Raw genomic sequence first — 19169 nt, 5'->3', positions numbered from 1 at the left:
CTATTTAGCATATTTAGTACTATTTTGGCAGAAATTGGCATGATGGCCAACTTAATTATTCCCCTAATTTTGTTTTGGTTACCATAGTCCCCAAATGTATGTAGAAATTCCGGAAATGGGATTCAAATCAAATTTATTTTCTGGGTAAAGCCCCCCTATGTTATTGTGCCCCCACACTTCTCAAACCAAAGTTGCGCTCTTGAACTAGCCCTCACTGACTGATCAGAAAACATACTGATATAACAGATATGATAAAGTTTGGGAACCCCCGTGTTGTTCTATGTAAACAACCTGGTTTGTGGCTCCAAAGGTGGCGCACAATCAGACCCCACATCCCCGCAGCTGACATCACCACCACAGAGAGAGATGTGTTACCTCCAACATTATTTCCCAGCCTTCCGTCCCATAGATCTCCCCGGTTTTGCATAAACGGCCAATTACCTTGTCAGTAAGCTGATCTGCGGGCTCAGTGCATCCTCTCGTCCCTATTCATTTCAGTGTAACGCGCAAATATAAACAGGCCTAATAGCAGCTCCACTCGCGCCGCTCTCGTCCCCGCGCCGTTATTGATATGGCCTTGAATTCACACAATTGATTTTTATGCTTCCCTCTAGCCACCTTGTGCAGTGAGAGATATCTTTATTCGCACGGAAAGTGAAATAAGTGCGTAATAAAACGGTGATATATTAAATTCGTTTTTCCCCGTGTCGCGCTTTTATTGTGAGCCATTTTTCATCTTTATTGAATTGAGACCCCGGCGATCCGCGTCGTCGCTTCGGGCGGAGAAAGGTTAAATAATTTGTGCAAATCAGCAACACATTTGGCTTTCATGATGTGACTCCAGCTGCTATTTATTCCTTTAATTATCTATCTATCTATCTATCTATCTATCTATCTATCTATCTATCCTTTTTCTCCTCATTTGGACATGTAAAACCTTTATTTCACTCCTGGGTCTGTACATTGTCTCCTATACAGACTAACGGTGGGTTTACATTTCATTACTTTGTGATAATGTCCGTTGGAATGGGCCTATCAGTGCCTTTAAATCAGGCCTGTACACTCCGCACACTTCCCGTCAATAGCACCGGATTTATGGCTTCATTGTGCGCAACAGATTATTGCTTCAGCGGCTCTCCTCTCTCACACGCGCATAAATCTGGTCCAGTATTTGTTGTATCTTGCAGGACCCGTTGCACTGATGCAACCCTGCCATTAAAAATAAGGGGATGCCACTCAGGCCCATCCTCCAGCATGATGTGCAACTTGCCATTTCGGTTTTTATATTCGCTCAGTGTTCATTGATCCGAATATTTGTGGTTCCCTAAACTGGTGTGCCGGGAAACTCTTGGATGAGTTACATGGGTCCATGGGTGAGTGCGTGGCTGGTTTAATTGCGCAGACAGTGAGCGCGCACGCACACAAAAGGACACCCGTGTATTATTTGGTGCCTTGGAAACATAAGTGCTCACCTCCTGTCGGGTTCTGTACCAAATCATGTCCAACAGCAGGGTTCTGGTCAGGCGGCAGAGAGTTCCCAAACAACATCGTATCATGGGAGATTCTCCAGGGGCCTGAATGTAAAGACCACCATTTAAAACGTGTTGTAGCTACTCAAGAGCAGGGGCGTAGGTTTTGTTTCAATATTGGAGGGGACACATATGTAATGGGGATCCCCTGACCTCCTTTCCTGCATTCTGATGGTTTTCATGCACCAATTTATAATTAAAATGTCTAATTATGTCAAAATAAAAGCTCAACATTAATAAGTTGTTGAAATTATACACAAAAGTAACATTAGATGACATGTATTTTGCAACATGACAGTAATTTAACTTATGTTTATGTCACTTTAGGTGCAACAGCTCTTGTTTTTGGAATTGTTAGGCAGACGGGTCATGAGCTGCTCCCCAGAACAATAGAAAATGAATATGCAAGAGCGTGGGTGTCATTTCAACATTTGTATAGACACATATGAAACAGGAGGTTCGGGCGTCCTCAGCAAGAAAATTCTTACCTGCATTCTGTAGAATTTTTATGCACCATTTTTGCCTTTTCTGTGTCAATTTATGGTGTAAATGTCTTTAAATCTGTCAAAATTAAAGTCTTATTTTATTTTCATATTTAAAATATTGCAGGGGGACATGTCCCCTGCGTCCCCCCGACATCTTCACCTATGTACAAGAGTCTTGGAATAAAAATGGACACCAAAATATCAAAACTAACTGAACATTTACTGACACAGTCAAAAAGGCCCTCATAAAACACAATAGTACATTTATAAATACATTTAAAAAAACATTTTTCTTTAATTCAGTGCAGCTATATTTTCTGATACAAACTGACATTTTTTGTTAACTCTTAAAATAATATATTGAATATTAGACCGAACTCTTTAAGTTTGATTCAGTGTTTTGAACATGTAGACGCGAAACAGTTTGGAAACGCTTGACCTGGAGCTCCAGCACCGCTAAAAGGCACAAACCCTCCTGTTTAATAGCAGCAAAGCTGCAGATAATAAAGAAAGCTGCGGCTTCTTTAAGACATCCGAGCAAAACAACTGCCCTGCCGAGGAGGGAGGGAGGAGTGGTGGGAGGGAGGGAGCGAGAGAGGGAGGGAGGCGAGGTTTGGCTGGATGACCGAATGGCAGCTTTTACGCAGAGGGTTGTCTCACCTGCTGAAACGCACTTCACCCATTCAGCACAACAGAGCCGTCTTTCGCTCTCACCTCCAATTAATATCCACGCCTGCGAGGTCAGCGCTTCGTTCCGTCGCCTCTTTTCTGGGGTTTGTTTTGTTTTGTGTCTGTGGCTTTATTTTGATTCGACGAGCTTGGGTATCCTACCATGCCCTTTGCGTATGGATCGTCTCTGCCGGAGTAGGCGAACAAAGCGCATCAAGCCTCTCCAGAGAACTGCCTCCTCTCAAAAAAATCACGGATTTTTGTCTGTAAGTACTCAGGATAACCATTTGGCATCTTCGCTTGTTTTTTCCTGCTGTTAGGCTGCCGTGTGTGTGTGTAGTTCACTGGGAAAGAACACGCTGTAAAAGATGGATACGCTTTTTCTTAGCCCGATGGATAGGCATTTAATTTAGGGAACACCCGATCCCAATGCTGGACAAAAATAATGGCAAGATTTTGGATAGCACTGGACACGTTATTGCTTTCCCGGGAGTAGAACAGGCCTGTGTCGATGCTTGAAAACCAAAAACAGCCCGATCCTGCAGCACAAACGTTTCATTTCCCAAGGCGTGAATTACCATATGACAAGAATACATCCGAGCACTGATAAAACACACTGACAAACACATCACAGACAGAAAAATAAACTATGGAGCACACTGGGATTGAGGAGGTGAACCAGACGCACCAGCAGCAGCATGAGCCCATCAGCTTCGGGATCGACCAGATCCTCAACAGCTCGGACCAGTCCAGCGGCTGCATGCTGCCCAACCGGACCGGCGACCCGGATTACGCGCTGGCCCCCAACGTCTACAGCAACGGGTACAACAGCGTCTACAACCCGGCCTGCTCCATGGCGGCGGGTCTGGCCGGCTCCTACAACGTCAACATGAACATGAACGTCAGTATGAACATGAACATGAACGTTAACGTGAACTCGGGCGGCGCCGGAGGGGTGATCCGGGTGCCGGCGCACAGACCCATGCCGCCTCCGCCGCCGCCCGCCGCTGCTGCGCCGCATCCGCCCCCTTCGACGCATCCGCCTGGCATCGGACCCGGCATCGCCTCGGTGCCCGGGATGGGGATGGGGAATGCGGCAAACTTCACCTTCCCGTGGATGGAGAGCAGTAGGAGGTTTGCCAAGGACAGATTAACAGGTAAAGAGTTTCTTCCTGAACCTGCAACACACGTAGTCTCACTTGTGTCCCCCATTCACACACATGTAGGCCAGAGGATTATATAATCTACCTCCACACCTTCACCTGCTTCTCACACCCTCATAAATGAACCCAAACACCTCAGCGCACAGTGTAGCGTTACTCTATATTCCCCTTATGGCCGCACAGGTGTGAGTTGTGAATTTTCTCATGTTAAAAACAGGCCCTGAACGTTGCAGGATAAAGTGGGCCTCTAATAGCTGACGGATTGGAGCTGATTTCATCTTTAGGTTGTAATCTATAACGAATCGTATATGCACGCGCGCACAGTCAGTTTTATTATGCTGGAAGGGGCAGTGTGATAAACGAGAGGAGAAATTGACATGGACATGCTGATGAATCAGTATTGGACCATCACTCTCCATTTACAGTGGATGACGGATAACGACGTTCCGCGTCTTTTCATGAGGATGAATGATTTTTTTTTCTTCCTCTGCGAGCCAATTGAGAAAACAGGAAGATGAGTCATAATCGTAATAACACATGGCAGCTTTAAATCCCATAGAACAGGTCAGGCCTATTATTGTTATTATTATTATTATTATTATTATTATTATTATTATTATTATTACGCATTTATAATGTTTGCTGCAACGAGCATTTTTTATTCTAATATAGAGAAAAATATGACTTAATGCCTAAATTATGTGTAGCTATCAAAATTAATCTGCATAATTCACATACGGTAAAACTTTAAACACCTCACACTCATTTGGATCTGACTGCTTTTTATTTTTCCTGCTGCAATTAATAAAAAAAAAAAAGAATAAAAAAAACATGACGCAGCAGTAATACAGCTACTTTGCAGATTTTATATGCATTTAAAGTTTTTCGTGATTTAATGATCATTATATTTTCGTAAAAACATAACTAGTATCTAATTTCTTTTTTTTTTTTTTAAAAAAAAAAAGCATAAAAAGTAATTTATTTTTTACAATAAGCAAATCAGGAAGCTAGGGTGCATTATTATATTTTTTCACAAGCCAGTCTGGTGTTACTTTTGTCTGTGGTGCAAATTTGCATCACAAAATCCCAGTTCAATTGTTGTTAGGTATTTGCTCACGTCAATCCCCGTCATATATTTGCAGCATTTGTCATGCACTCTTATTGCTCACGTGCCTTTGCATCTTGCGTGCAAAAACCTAATCACTATCTAATTACTCGTGTTTTCTTCTTCAGTCACAGAGGCGTTTGCAGCCTCCATTTTTAATTTACTTATTTATATTTTACAGGGACAATACACATTGATCAGAGGAAGTAAAACAAAACATCAGTTTCAGTTTCCTTTTGACAGATGTTAAATTAAGCACCATTCGTCTTTGTAGAAGTGCATTTTAATTAAGAGAGTAGTGTAAAATAATATTTTTTAATCCTTAAATAGTAAAGTGAAGGAGTGTGTCCTCTTTGGCAATCAGACATTATATAGTTATCTCTTTATCTGTTTTTATTCTCTTTATTAATTTGGGAGGGGGGAGGTGATGGTGGTGCCACTGGTCTTTTTCTCATGACCTCATCGTTATGAAGATGAAAATGAAGAACATCATGGATCTGCACAGCCTCACACACTCACACACTCCCCCCTCCACACCACCTCTCCACGCATTAAATATTCACCATTCCGTTTCTTTCTACCTGATTAATTATTAAATACTGGGGGACGATATGTCAACTGCAAAAAGATACAGTGTAAATAGGCTTATCAATTCTACTCATGGTCACCGAGGGCCTCTCGTTTAATTTCTCTCAGCTTTGTGTCGCTGTAATTATTTCGCAGCTTATATCTTTCCACTGTATTGATCAGCCAAAGATCAGCAGCTACACACACACACACACACACACACACACACACACACACACACACACAGTCCACATTTAGCCTGCTCTGTTTCCTATAAAAGGCCGTAAATCAAATGGACTATCATCTATCCTGATGGGCAGAGCACCATTTTAAATCTCTCTCTCCCTCTTTCTCTGTTTCTTGTTTTTTCTTTTTCCCTTTCTCTCGTCGTTTTTCAAGTTGAAACCGGAGGAGACAAACGGCCCCGTGCAGCTTTAAACAGCCAAACATTTAGCCAAAGGGCTCACAGCTTTTGGCAGCCATGGGCGCTTTTATTATTTTTTTGCAGGGATGTAAAGGAAACCTGTTAAATTGCACAACACAATCGGCTTCTCTCGTTTTTCACCCCTGGCGCGAGCCCTCGTGGCCTAAATTCGTGTTATAAATTACGAGGAGCTGAATCAAAGTGACGCAGAGGATTAAAGTGTGGGGCGTTAGAGGGATCATTTAATCCATATCCGAAAATAAGACTTGGTTATTTACTGGAGGATTTATGCTGATGATCACTAAGTCCTCTCTGTGGCTGACAGTTATTTATTTCCTTTAATGCTTTAATTATTTATCCCAAATATCACAGCAATAGTATTATTATTATCATTATTATTATGGGAGTAGTAGTATTATTTTGGCGACGTAATTTCTGTCATTTAATGCTTTAATTATTTATCCCAAATATCACTGCAATAGTATTATTATTATCATTATTATTATGGGAGTAGTAGTATTATTTTGGCGACGTATTTTCTGTCATTTAATGCTTTAATTATTTATCCCAAATATCACTGCAATAGTATTATTATCATTATTATTATGGGAGTAGTAGTATTATTTTGGCGACGTAATTTCTGTCATTTTGCAACAAAAAAAGAGGCTTGATTCAGCCGAACATTATTTATTTATTTATTTATTTACGTTTATTTATTTATTTATTTATTTTAATTGAGGCGTGTTTTAAACCTGCTAAATGCTCGGCAACATTTTTTGTGACATAAAAAACATTTTAAAAAATTAAATAAAATGTGAAATATCAGAAACATTTCACAAAAGAATTAATAGTCTGGCTGCTGTAAAAAAAAAAAGGTTATAATAATTATCTAATCAATAATATTTGTAATAAATTGAAACAAGTGGGTCATGACGTGGATAGTTTAAATTCATACAAGTGTAAATATAAAATGGCAAAACACCAGTACAGTCATTTAAAAAACCATACTGTAAAATAGTACTTTAATAATAATAATATTAATAATGATAATAATATAAGAATAAAACATCATGTGGATCGTTTGAGCATCCTGACATTAACCAGAGCCACTACAGCACGTGCAGCTCTATAAGAAACACCAATAAAAAACACCAACACAATTAAAGCTGTTTCTCCTCCAATAAATCTCCTTCTCTCTCTGTGTTAATTTCAGCAGAGCAGGAACATCTGATTTTATTTCCGCTCCTGTCCTCGTGCTCTCCACGCCGCCCTGCTCCTCGCCGTGACAGAAGACAGTGTCCCTGCCTTTTGTCCCGTATAGTGTAATAAATAGCAATATATGTTCATGTTATATTTCAATATCCCCTTTAGAATCCTTCACGGATATATTTATTAGATTGCTACAGAGGTAATATCCGCAGTGGGGAAGGGAGGCGCTGTCACCGAGAAGTGTTATTAAGTATAGGTGGTTTTATTATGGGAAACATATCCTCCATGGTAGCATTTTATTTTTTGATATGCTTATGCTAAATTGTATTACCCAGACGGCAGATTTAGTATTTCTGGCTCATTTTCTTTCTCATCTGAGGGAGAGGAGGAGAAAGTCACATCGTTTTTGCAACTTTTTTCTTTTCTTTTTATAGAAATAAGAATTATTTCTCTTTTTAATAATAATAAATGCTCCAATGTGTATGAGTTTTAAGATTTCACACCCTTTCCACACAAACAGCATGAACAGTTTGGCTGTTTTACAGGATGCTATTGGCTATTTATCATTATTATTATTATAGTGAAAATTATTAAAACCTTAATTTTGGATTTCAGAGGACACAAAAGATGTCTTAGCATTAATGTAACGTTTTGAATTTTTCACTACAATACCGTTTTATCTCGTGGGATTTGAATCTCTACACCAATTTTATATCATAGGAAATAACAGACTTGCTCCATGCATGAGCAACAATTAGCTGTCTTTAATATTTAGACTTTTAATTTATGTGATTTTGACATTGGGCTCTGAATTCTGAGGTTGCTAAAAGAATATATATGTTTTTTTTCATATTGCATTATACCTTTAAGCGTGGTATACTAAAAACTCATAATTTAACATTGGCAAGATTGGCTTAATATAAATGCACAATTAATGAGTACATTTGAGAGCCATAAATACAAGAACATTTGAATATTATGGGTTATTTTCAGGAGTGATGCAGCTAAGCAGGGACAGTCTTTTCATTTCATATTGGTTTAAAATCCATCCAATATCAAACATTACAGCATTTCATGTCTTGTAAAAAAAATAGCCCACAGTCCTAATAATAATAGCAATGGATACATCTGAGGGCATATCTGATTCCTGAGCTGTCTCAGCCGGGCACCCTCAGTCAAAACACGACCCATGACTGATGCAGTATCCACAGCATCACTGTATCGCATATTTCTCAGCAGTTTGCACGCTGTGGAGCAAAGCCTTTCTGCAGTTGGCAGCTCCACAGGCTCCTGCAGCATGCAGTTCCACTTGGGTTGCCTCTGAACGTGCTTGTATGCGCCTGGTCCATTAGTTAGTCCGCAGATGGCCTGAAATAGCCATCTAATGCGGTATTATTTAGCCAGACGCGCCGCTGGGAGCAACAACAGGCCTGCTCGCTCCCTGCATGTGACCCGTAAGGCTGCACATAGTTTGGGGCCACCAAAAAGAAACCAATTAGAAATATTATAGAGAAGTCATCACACAGGGCTCATGTGAGATTTAAAAAACATACCATAAAGTGCAATAAGGTCACTATGAACTCACTGTTAAGGACCACAGAGGTGCTTCAGTCCACTGTGAGCACCTTACAGAAAACTCAGAAACATCATGGGAGTTTCGTCACCATAAACTCATGATTAAATACCACAGATGCCTGTCTGAGTCCCAGAAGGAATATTACAGGGATAGCATTACCATTTTTACTATTATTGAGCACTGGAGCAACACAAAATGTGAAACCTGATGATAATATTATAGGAATATTACCATAGGAGATTAAAAATAATAATGAGAGGAAGAAGAGGAAGAAGACACGGACACTATAAATCCGGCACAAAACACAATAAAAAGGGAGCGAGCTTTCATTCCAGGCACTAAATCTGCAGGGCTAATTTACACGCAGGTAATGTTAACTTTATGTGACCTACTGTAACAGCACATCGCAGCCATTCGTCTTTATTTTACAAATCATTTTGCTCGTGTACGCCTCAATTTGCCACTCGTGTTCAGCACCATCAGGGGACGTCGGCAGCTCCCTGGAAACGACTGCCGAGCGCATAATAGCTTCATGTTCCATTTTCCATTCAAATTGTCATCGTCTGTGCGGCAAATGAATTTTCAGGACGCAGCAGCAGCAGCGGCGGCAGCGGCAGCACGTGGCCCCCAGGGGACACCTATGCAGATGTTTTCATATTCATTTTGGCTTCTGGTGAGCTTTTCTGACAAAACAAAAACAAATAAACACCCTGTAAGACAGGAGGCGAAACAGCTTGTTGGGGAGGAGTGACACAGATACAGGGAGAGGGAGAGGAAGAGGGAGAGTTGGTTTGCTGTTGTTGATTTCCATTCTGCCTCAAAATGAGAATGTGGCTGGGGAGTGGATCTATGGCCAAAAACGATCTCATTACATTTATCGATCTTCTGTTTACCCAGGGCTGACAAAATAGACAGGATTCATAGATATTTTATGATGCAGGAGATAAGTTGTTATTAATACCCAGATAGAGTGATATGTGAAAGTGAACCGTCAGGCAGCGAGGCACAGATGGAGGAAAATAGAAATACAGCGGCAGTGTGCAATTCATATTTTTGAAGAGACACAATGACGAAGCAGCCAGTCAGTATATGTAGATTTAAGTTATTTAAAAGACTGAATCATTACCTCGAATTAAACATCAGTATCTTTAATTATAGGCGTTTTTTTCTGAAAGAGATGATTACACAAGGGTGCAGATTTTGGGGGGACGCAGGGGCCCCTTAATATTTACAATATGTGCATTTGTCCCCCCAGTAGAAACATGAAGGTAGCAGAGGACTTTTATTTAGACAAAATTGAAGACATTTACACTATAGTATGATATTGATAATCAAAGCAAATCAGGCTTTAATTGTAATCTAACCAAACATAAAACAGTCAGTGTTTGCAGGGTCGTTCCAACACTAAATTAATAAATAGGCTACTAATATCATAAAATAGACGTCAGTGAAATACTATAATACCTGAACTATCCAGCAATAAATCACAAACTAAAAGTCCAGTATGCGCTCACACATCACACATCAGCAGTGGCCATTTTCAGAAAAAAAGATTAATAATAATAATTAATAATAAAAACTAGCACCTTTCATACCGGAAATGCAGCACAAGTGCTTTACAATAAAGGCATTATAAGCACTGAGTGCACCACATGGAAATAGACATAATGGACATGAAACAGACAAACAAGGCAATTCCATTTAAAAGAGTTTAAAACATCTATTAACTGATTCATAAAATTATAGAGTTGTAAAACTATCATAAAATCAAATAAGATTTTAAAAGAGTTGCAACAGCATGAAGCATTTAGCGAGCTAGCTTCCCTGATATCTATCGGAAATGTGTTCCATAGTTTTGGGGCGTAATTGACAAACGCTGCCTCAAACCTCCAATAAACCAGCAGCAGATGATGGCAGTGTTCGTGGAGGCAAATAGTTAAAAAGGGGGTTAGCATGTAGCTCGGTCTGAGCCCATTCAGTTGGAGAATGATGGAGAAAAGGCACAACTTGGTGCATTAAGTTCCACCAGAATGCAGGAAATTAAATGTTTGATGCCCAAATTTTTCTGACAATCCCCAAACCTCCATTTCACGTGTCCCCCATGATGTTAATATGAAGCCTACACACTTGGATTATACAAAAAGTTGTGCAATTTTTCATCATCAATCATGTAATGTTATTGTTGGGAGTTTTATTGTTGTATGGAAGATGATTTGTGCCAAAACTGAATTAATGAAAATTGAAAAATTACAGAAAAATAGAAGTAATCTCCCAAAATTTGAACTGTGTCAGATTGAAGGACTGTGACTAGTGCTTATACTGCTAGTGCCTAGATTGGCTGACCATATGTGCTTGATTTATCTTTGCAACCCTGCTAGTTGTCACTTATTTCTCTAAATGGACTGATATGTAATTTTGGACCAAAACCTTTCCCAATGCTTAAGTTAAGAGAGCAGCAGTAAATGACATTAAAGTAGACTCTGTTCATCATTCAGGCTTCCTTCATGTGATTAGCTGCTATGCGTTGGCGCCCACACAGCGGCTGCTGCTGTGCTCCAGATGTGGGACCTCACTGTGTCTCCCTTTCCTTTAGGGGAGCAGGCAGAGGAGAGCCGAGCCGGAGAGGCCACAGGGGGGCCGGGGCCTGCCGGGTCCCTCTGTCCTCTCCCCAAGGGAGACATCGGCAGGGTCCCCGTCTGGAGCACTGTGGAGACATTAGCCAAATGCTATTACCCCGAGCTCGCTCACCTGCGAGACGGCAATGGCCTTCTAGCAGACTATCCTTTCCCAAAGGGGGCTTGCCCAGGTGAGTCAACCCCCCTCCCCCCACACCAACCTCACCCATTTGTCTCACAGCTGATTTTTAAGTGCATCCCTCTTGTGTGTGTCTAGATATTGAAAGGTCTTCTGTCTTTATGTGTGAAAAAAAGCATAAAAGCTAAAGTAAGGGTTGATTTTTTTTCCCCATAATTCAACTCTAGGAGAGCAATTTATTGCCGGTTCTGAGCAATATCTTTTCTTGAATTGTTTTCGAAACTGTATATCTCAGCTTTCTAAATGACTTTCCTTTGGATTTCCTTTCTGTACGAACCTGTGTGCTGTTTGGGTTTCAAAATCTGGCAGGGGAATATTAGTTGTAATTACATTTATCTTCTTCAATTGGCAGCTTCTGGGCCTTCTCTTAGACTCCCCAAACAACACTGGCTTTTCCAGGGTTAAGACAAAATGGACAATAATTGTATCTAACCAAGGAATGGAAAACAAAATTGTGTTTATAACATGAACATAGACCAACTAAAGCTCAAGGGAAATAAGTTTATATTTGAGAAGCACGGCTCGTTCTTGTTTAGAAATGTTAATAACTGCTTGAGCCCTTGAAGTCCAAACTTACAATAACCTCGTTGGTCATGCTAACATGCAATTTTTTAATGACTGCACAATGTTCAAAGCTGCAATCCACCAACTGCTTAAAAATCATCTCCTTTTTTTGCCTCTTTCAGCTGCCCTCTCACCCTTCTCTGTGACCCGTCGTATCGGCCACCCTTACCAGAACCGGACGCCGCCCAAGAGGAAAAAGCCTCGCACCTCCTTCAGCCGGGTGCAGATCTGCGAGCTGGAGAAACGTTTTCACCGGCAGAAGTACCTGGCATCGGCTGAGCGCGCCACCTTGGCCAAGGCCCTGAAGATGACAGACGCACAAGTCAAGACCTGGTTTCAGAACAGACGGACAAAATGGCGGTAAGCGTGCGGCAGGGTGTTCCTTCACTTCCAGTGTTATCTGGTGCAGTTCAATCACCTTTACTGGTGTGAGAGTAGAGAGTAGGGAAGCTAAAGCATCATAGCTCTCTCCTGTATGTGCCATGTTTTGCTCATATCTTCACCCTCATGATCTACTTAAGCAAAACAAAAAGGCTGTGGTGCATTTCTCAGAAGCCCTTTGTCTTTATGAGGGCAGGATGTTCACTCAGAAGAGCCACTCCTTCCTTCCAATTTTTCTCGTGCCATAAATCGACAGCGCTGAACATGTGTGTTTTGCTCTCGGGGTCCAAAATGCTTACTGGTGTTTTACTTTAAACACGAGTAAAAATGGCCCGCAGCTGAAGCATTCGAGGCGTCGTACAACACAACACCTATTTTGCTTAGCTTAGCTGCCAGTTGAGGCCAGTTCACTTGACCAAGCACAATTACTCCTGAGCCTCCTGAAAGGCCTTTTAGAAACCTGCTGTCCAAAGCAATACTGAAACACTCACAGGAGGAATTGACTGCCAGGTCCATAGACAGAAAACACACACACAAACACACACACACTCCTTCACTTCATTCTAACTGTTGTTTATAGCCATTTGGAAGTAAATGAGTAGGAAATCCAATTATGAAGCCCTGCCCCTAGTTAAAGGGACAGGACGCATATTTCATAAGCACATTATGAACAATTAAATTACCTTTTAGGGTTTTAATGTTTAAAATGATTCTAAAGCTTTTTAGTATGAGTCAGTGGTGGAGTGGGGAGGTGGCTTCTGAGGCTTCGAATGTTTTCTCAAAAGCCTCAAATCTTTTAGCTTTTTAAAATACCTTAAACTTTTTGTAATTTCCCCTCAGTGTCTCTGAGGCAGTAAAGTTATATTACCTCATATTTGTAATGCTTTTTATGCCAAATTCCTACCGTTTTTATCATGGATGAATTACTGAACAGGCTTACAGGGTGCCGAAGTGTCAGTGCCCCCCCCCCATTCCTCACTTGCAAAGTGTCGCTTAAATTAAAATGTACCAACTAGACACTCAAAATTACCATCAAGAGACACAAAAAGATGCAGAGGATTTGCAAGAAGACACAAAATAACCTCAAAAATGGGCAAATTGACCCCAAAAAGACACAAAACCACAAAGAGATGCAAAATTACCACAAAATTTGCGTGTCTTGCGTTTGTTTTAGAGAAGTTGTGGCGCCTTTTGCATATCTGTGTCCAGGGTGTATCGTAACCCACACATGCTACCTCTGTTGCGTAACTTAAAACTAGTAACACGGCACAATTTTTGCCTGCTGTATGTGGCAGGAGTGAAAATTAGTTATCCTCATTATTTGTTGTGTTATGGTTTTACAGTTGGAGAACAATTAGGATATAGGCCTCATAGGAGGATATATTTTTTCCTTGGCAACTATCATGTTTTTTCCCCAAATGATGTACAGATTTTTAGGCCTTCTGTTATCTCACATGGCTTGGAAAGTAGTGCATATATCTGCTGCAAATGGGGAAAAAATGCACCCCTGGACCTCACTGAGATTTAGGCTAAACCCTGAATGTTAACAACATCTGGCTCCGCCCCTGGAACGAGTTTAAACTTAATACACATAGAAATCACTTAACATTTTGGGGTTTTTCTTTGGCTGCTTAACATTTGTGAGTTATTTTATTGTCTTAAACAAACATATACTATTGAAATTTGGTTCGACAATCCCTGTCAAAACAATTGCATCCTGTAGCAGTGAGAGACCAAGACATATTTCCCACTCCAAGAGGCAATAAAAAGGAATTTGCCTGAAATAAAAACAACCAAACTAAATCCAAGACTAAACAGCATGACACAAGGAACGAGGGAATTGGCTTAACTCGTTTTTCTGATTTCCTAGTTTTGCTGAGATTTATGCCATTTCCCTGTAGTGTGCACCTGATAGGATGAGCATGAGGGATGTCTTTGCGTGACGACTACGCTAGTAACAAGAGGATGATCAAATCAACAGCCGGGGAATCAGATTATGATAATGCTGTTAACAATAATGTGTGGCTAATGGATGGAGGTTGGTGTGCATGAAAGAGTGTTTTAGAGGTGTGTTTCCGCCTGTGATTTCTACCTGTCGTTTGTATTTTGGAGTTGATTTTGACGTCATTTGTTTATCATGTTTTGTGTCATTAGTAACACCACCATCAATCTAAAAGAGCCATGTAAATTCTTCATTTTGCCTTAATCTGTGTTTCATTTTTTTGGCTAAAATGAGCACGCACAGAGGAGACACTGTCTGTTACCATAAAAACACCTGTCAGGAAGATTGATTTGAATATAAAAGAAACTTATATTTGGAAGAAATGAAAAGTAAAAGCAGCATTTCATCTGCTCTAATCACAATGGAAGCTCAGTTTAGATTCACAATTTCTAAGCTCCTTTTATGCATTTATTTCCTCAGTTCCTATTTTACATCTTTAATCCTTCAGACTAAAAGTGGTTACTTTCCAACATCAACACTCCAACTTATCCTTTTAAAAGCATCTATCTTTTTAAACATATTGTGCCTGTGTGTTTCAGGAAAACACCCATCTGTGCTGCTTCTCAAACACAGCAAATGTTAATATCAGCGCCGACACACGATGCACAGGATGTATTTAACTGTTAACATATGCTGTTCTGAAAAAAAACAAAAAAAAAACAGTTTTCACCTTGAGGCAGGAAGTGTACTGTACCTCCTCCTCCTCCCTCCGTTAGTCACGTCCCCTCGCCAACACCTGTCACTCATCCTGATCATCTGTCATCTAGCCTGAAGCCGGAGTAACTGGCGCAGGTGTTGAATGACGTGTAACCGTGCTGTTTTTCTTTTCACACCTTTTCTTACTTGATTTGTTTTGGTTTCTATATTGCATTGACTTCCATTGAATGTCCCATGAGTATTATTGAAAATCCAGTTTCAGGCTGGTGTTCTTTCTATTTCTGTATACTTTTAATTTCAGGCAAGCTGCAACTTTTATTGTAGTGTTATTATTTTAATGGCAATCAATGACAACCTCGGGCCTCGATCACACAGAAAGCATTTTGCATTTTGTGGGTACATGAGACTAAAAAAGAGAAAAAAGAGGCTGGATCATGGGGAGTACCACCAGTTGGTCCAGGAGCTTCTCCTCCATGATGGTCGTTTCCAGGCATATTTTAGGATGACCTGGGGGCCACCAACCTCTACCACCATTGTTTACCAACTGTGAATTTATTGTTGTGGCCACCACAGAAAGCCCGCCTCTCAAATCATCTGATTGGACAACGGGAAAAAAAGCAGAGATGATGTGGGGTGCTTTTCCATTCTGAGTTGAAGTGTTTTCAACTCGAGGAGTTCAGAGCGCTCCGGCAAAAACACCAGGCCCCTAGAGCGCAAAAACGCGAGGCACTTTGCAACGCAAAAACTGTGCACAAAAAGCTTCATTCTCATTAAAAATAATTACAAAAAGGCGCCTCCTGCTGCTAAAACACTTTCTGTGTGATCCGGGTCTAAAGGCATCCATTGGCACCAAACATGTCATGCTAACGTGTTGGAAAGGGGCGAAATAACCCTTCAAGGTTCGTCTAAATTTTGGCAGCAATCAGCCTATTTGAAGAGCAATGAATCCCTTGCGTGTATAGATACGTAATGTATTAAAACGGGTTTGTTGTGGAACTCAAAATGTTAACTGTAACAGTAATAGTCTTTGCACATCAGATAATTAGTATTGCTTGTTGGTCAGCTAGTTTTCAACTAGCCACCCCTATGAAAAAATTCTACAGGCACCTTACTAGTTGTGACCATCTCAACCAAAAGTGCTTTTTCCTTGTTGTATGAAAATGTTTTTGAGGCTTGAGGAGGTAAAATGATCCAGTAATCTGAAAGAAAAAAGGAAAATTGTAAAGAAAAATATAAAACATTTATTATCTCACAATCCCTCCTGTATTCCCTGTGGAGTCCTGACTCCCTGTATGGGAACCCTTGCTTAAATCTAAACTTTACCCTGTCTGTCTGAGAAAAGAAAGTTCTATTGCTTCTTTATGAGGCGACGAGACTAACATAGCAAACAATGCTGTGGTATGCAGCATTAATAAATCTCATACACACCCCATAAAGATAAACATTATATAGGTCTTATATCTTCCTCTGTTCCCCTTTTGTCTCCCCCGTCCACCCAGGAGACAGACTGCGGAGGAGAGAGAGGCCGAGAGGCAGCAGGCCAACCGGCTGATGCTGCAGCTTCAGCAGGAAGCTTTCCAGAAGACGTTGAGCCAGCCCCTGCAGCCGGACCCGCTCTGCCTGCACAACTCCTCCCTCTACGCCCTGCAGAACCTGCAGCCCTGGGCAGACGACAATAAGGTGACCTCCGTCACCTCCGTGGCATCTGTAGTGTGAACGTGTGTGTACGTGAGTGTGCGTGTGTAGAAGAGAGGGAGGGGGAGACAGAGGGAGGGGCGAAGCTGAGAATGAGATGTGTTTATCAAAGTGTCGTCAGTGTGAACAGACTAAAGGAATCTGTATTCCTGACGTTCAGAACGCAGCACCATTATGGGATTGTCATAGATACGGGAGAATGATGCTTGCTTTGGAAAAAAAAAAAAATTGAATGGACATTGTGCTTCCTCACTCATTGATCGTTACCAGCAACATGGTGGGGGAACGTGTGTAGAGAGAGACAGCTATCTGTTACTGCCAAGACCTACAAAACACTGTGTGTGGACTTCACAGCACAGGAGCCGCACTGACATTGCTGTTTGTCAAAATTAAGCAACTGTTATCTCAAATATCTAAAATATGTTGAGTCATTTTCCTGCCTTACACCAAGTTTCCGCTTTCCCTTCAGCTGACGGTCTAAAAGAGAGGAGGGCACTTTATCCATAAGTGCCAGGAAACAAATGGACACCTCTGTACATGCCCAACTATCAAGACTGTCCCCCCTTTTGCCTCTGGATCCCTCACGAGGCGGCAGAGACTCTCTGCCAATAATGGCAAAAAAAAAGACCTCCTGTTTTTCGCTTTTGACTTTGTACAATGTAGTAAATGCATGTTTCAACCCTTTTCTGTGTGCACTCGGATGTACCATTGAAGTCAGCTGCCGTGGAGGTGGACTGCAGGTAGTGGATTGGTGGAACTCCTGATGACGAATTCCTCATTATGTTGAATTTAAAGGTGTTTTATATTAAATGATATTGTGACTTTTTGAAAAGATGACAAACCTCTCTGTTTTTCTTCCTCCCTTCTTTGTCTCGTCGGGTTCTTTCTCTAACTGCCTGTCTGTTGTTTGTCACCATTATGAAAACCATGCAATAATACTTTATGATTTTAGCGAGCTAGTTAGCCTCACGGGATTTGGCTATGATTACACATTAAAGTTTCAAACCACCCAAAGGTAAGATACCGTCGAATTGTATCAGAAGGACAGTGCAATACCTTTTTTTATCCATAAAAACTGATGACTACAGCTCCCAGGTGTGAATGTGAAGGAGGGCGTTGCCGAAAAAACAGCAAGCGTGCTCAGCAGAACCCTCCCTGGATAAATAAAGGTTTGAAAACTGATGCCAGCTCAAATTAGAATGAGAGTACAGGAGAAAGAACGAGGTGTGAAAGTACAGGTTGTGCAGCTGCCAAGGGAACGTTTGAAATGTTCTGGTTGTTATTTATGTTTTTGTTTGATTTCAGTGAAAGGACAGCGTGTTTTAAACATGTCACTTATCAACGTCATCCATCACATTTCTACTTTTCATTTTGAAGCTTGTACACAGCACACTCTTCCCCGTGAAGCCCTTTGCTGTCGTCATCCTTGCACGTGGTGAAAAACAACTTCAGGGAGAGTGAGATGATCCGTCGTAGTAAGCAAAAAGCTGTGGTGTGATGTGGTCGTAGCTCCTCTGTTTCTTCTATCAGTCCTGCATTACGTTACGCTCTGCTTCCAGTCAATCAGCTGACACCTACAGAAGGAATGGAATTCTCCGCCCTCAGACAATCCCTCAGATACCTGCCATCGGAGAAACTTTATCATCATATCTGTATTATCTTTTGCTCAGGTTGATGTTGGAGTGTCTTTGCAGCTGAATGAAGCTCGTTTTTAGAAATATAAAAAGTAAGTAAACAAAAATGGTGCTAAACATGACTCAAAAGTGGCTCTTTGGCTCATAATCATAGGTGAATCTGATGGTGCTATACATGGCACCTATCTTTAAAAGGTGATATACAGCGCCCTTGTCAAAAAGTGCTATACAGAGCCATGAGAGATCATAGAACACTATATTTATTTTAAACTTTTGAGCCTGGGGGCTTTTGAATGATGCCAGATAATACCATGGATGCATCATTATGCTTCTAAATGACACTTTCACTCAAAGGAACAATGTGTATTGTGTTTAGGATCACAGATTGCAACCAGCCGAAACTTCTCCCGGTTAGGTTTCCTCAGGAGGTTTTTGCTGGGAGCCAAATTATCTGTGGAGGTCTCCTCCTCTTCAAAACAAACGGATCCATTAATTAAAATTGGTAAAATCTCTGGATAAAGCAGCTTCACGTTTCAGTGTTTCTCCTTGGCTGTTTGGCTTGTTGCAGACGGGGCAGAGACAGCTCAGTCTGAGGTAAATAAATCACAATGATTCTTATCTGCAGGTGATTACACACTAAAAAAAAAATACTTATTACATTATATTCGATTTCTGTCAATACATCCCTCCGAAGC

At 41.0% G+C, this 19169-nt stretch overlaps 1 protein-coding gene across 3 annotated transcripts; it reads left to right on the top strand.

The window, feature by feature from the left end:
* The first annotated feature begins 2636 nt into the window (after positions 1–2636).
* On the top strand, positions 2637–17666 carry tlx2 (T cell leukemia homeobox 2). 3 transcript variants are annotated; one of them, XM_033632549.2, is made up of 5 exons: positions 2637–3840; positions 11321–11533; positions 12228–12465; positions 16645–16825; positions 17310–17666. In XM_033632549.2, exons 1-5 carry the CDS (start codon positions 3333–3335, stop codon positions 17319–17321), a joined length of 1152 nt encoding a protein of 383 aa, XP_033488440.1. In that variant the 5' UTR covers positions 2637–3332; the 3' UTR covers positions 17322–17666. The 3 variants fall into 3 exon arrangements, with proteins under 3 accessions (XP_033488440.1, XP_033488439.1, XP_033488441.1); XM_033632548.2 differs by lacking the exon at positions 17310–17666 and having other exon boundaries at positions 16645–16876; XM_033632550.2 differs by lacking the exons at positions 11321–11533; positions 17310–17666 and having other exon boundaries at positions 16645–16876.
* Positions 17667–19169: the final 1503 nt, after the last annotated feature.

Source organism: Epinephelus lanceolatus, chromosome 7 (assembly GCF_041903045.1).
Source record: "Epinephelus lanceolatus isolate andai-2023 chromosome 7, ASM4190304v1, whole genome shotgun sequence".
Lineage (NCBI taxonomy): Eukaryota > Metazoa > Chordata > Actinopteri > Perciformes > Serranidae > Epinephelus > Epinephelus lanceolatus.
Note: the sequence above shows the minus strand (reverse complement) of the source record. Positions and strands in the feature narration are given on the sequence as shown.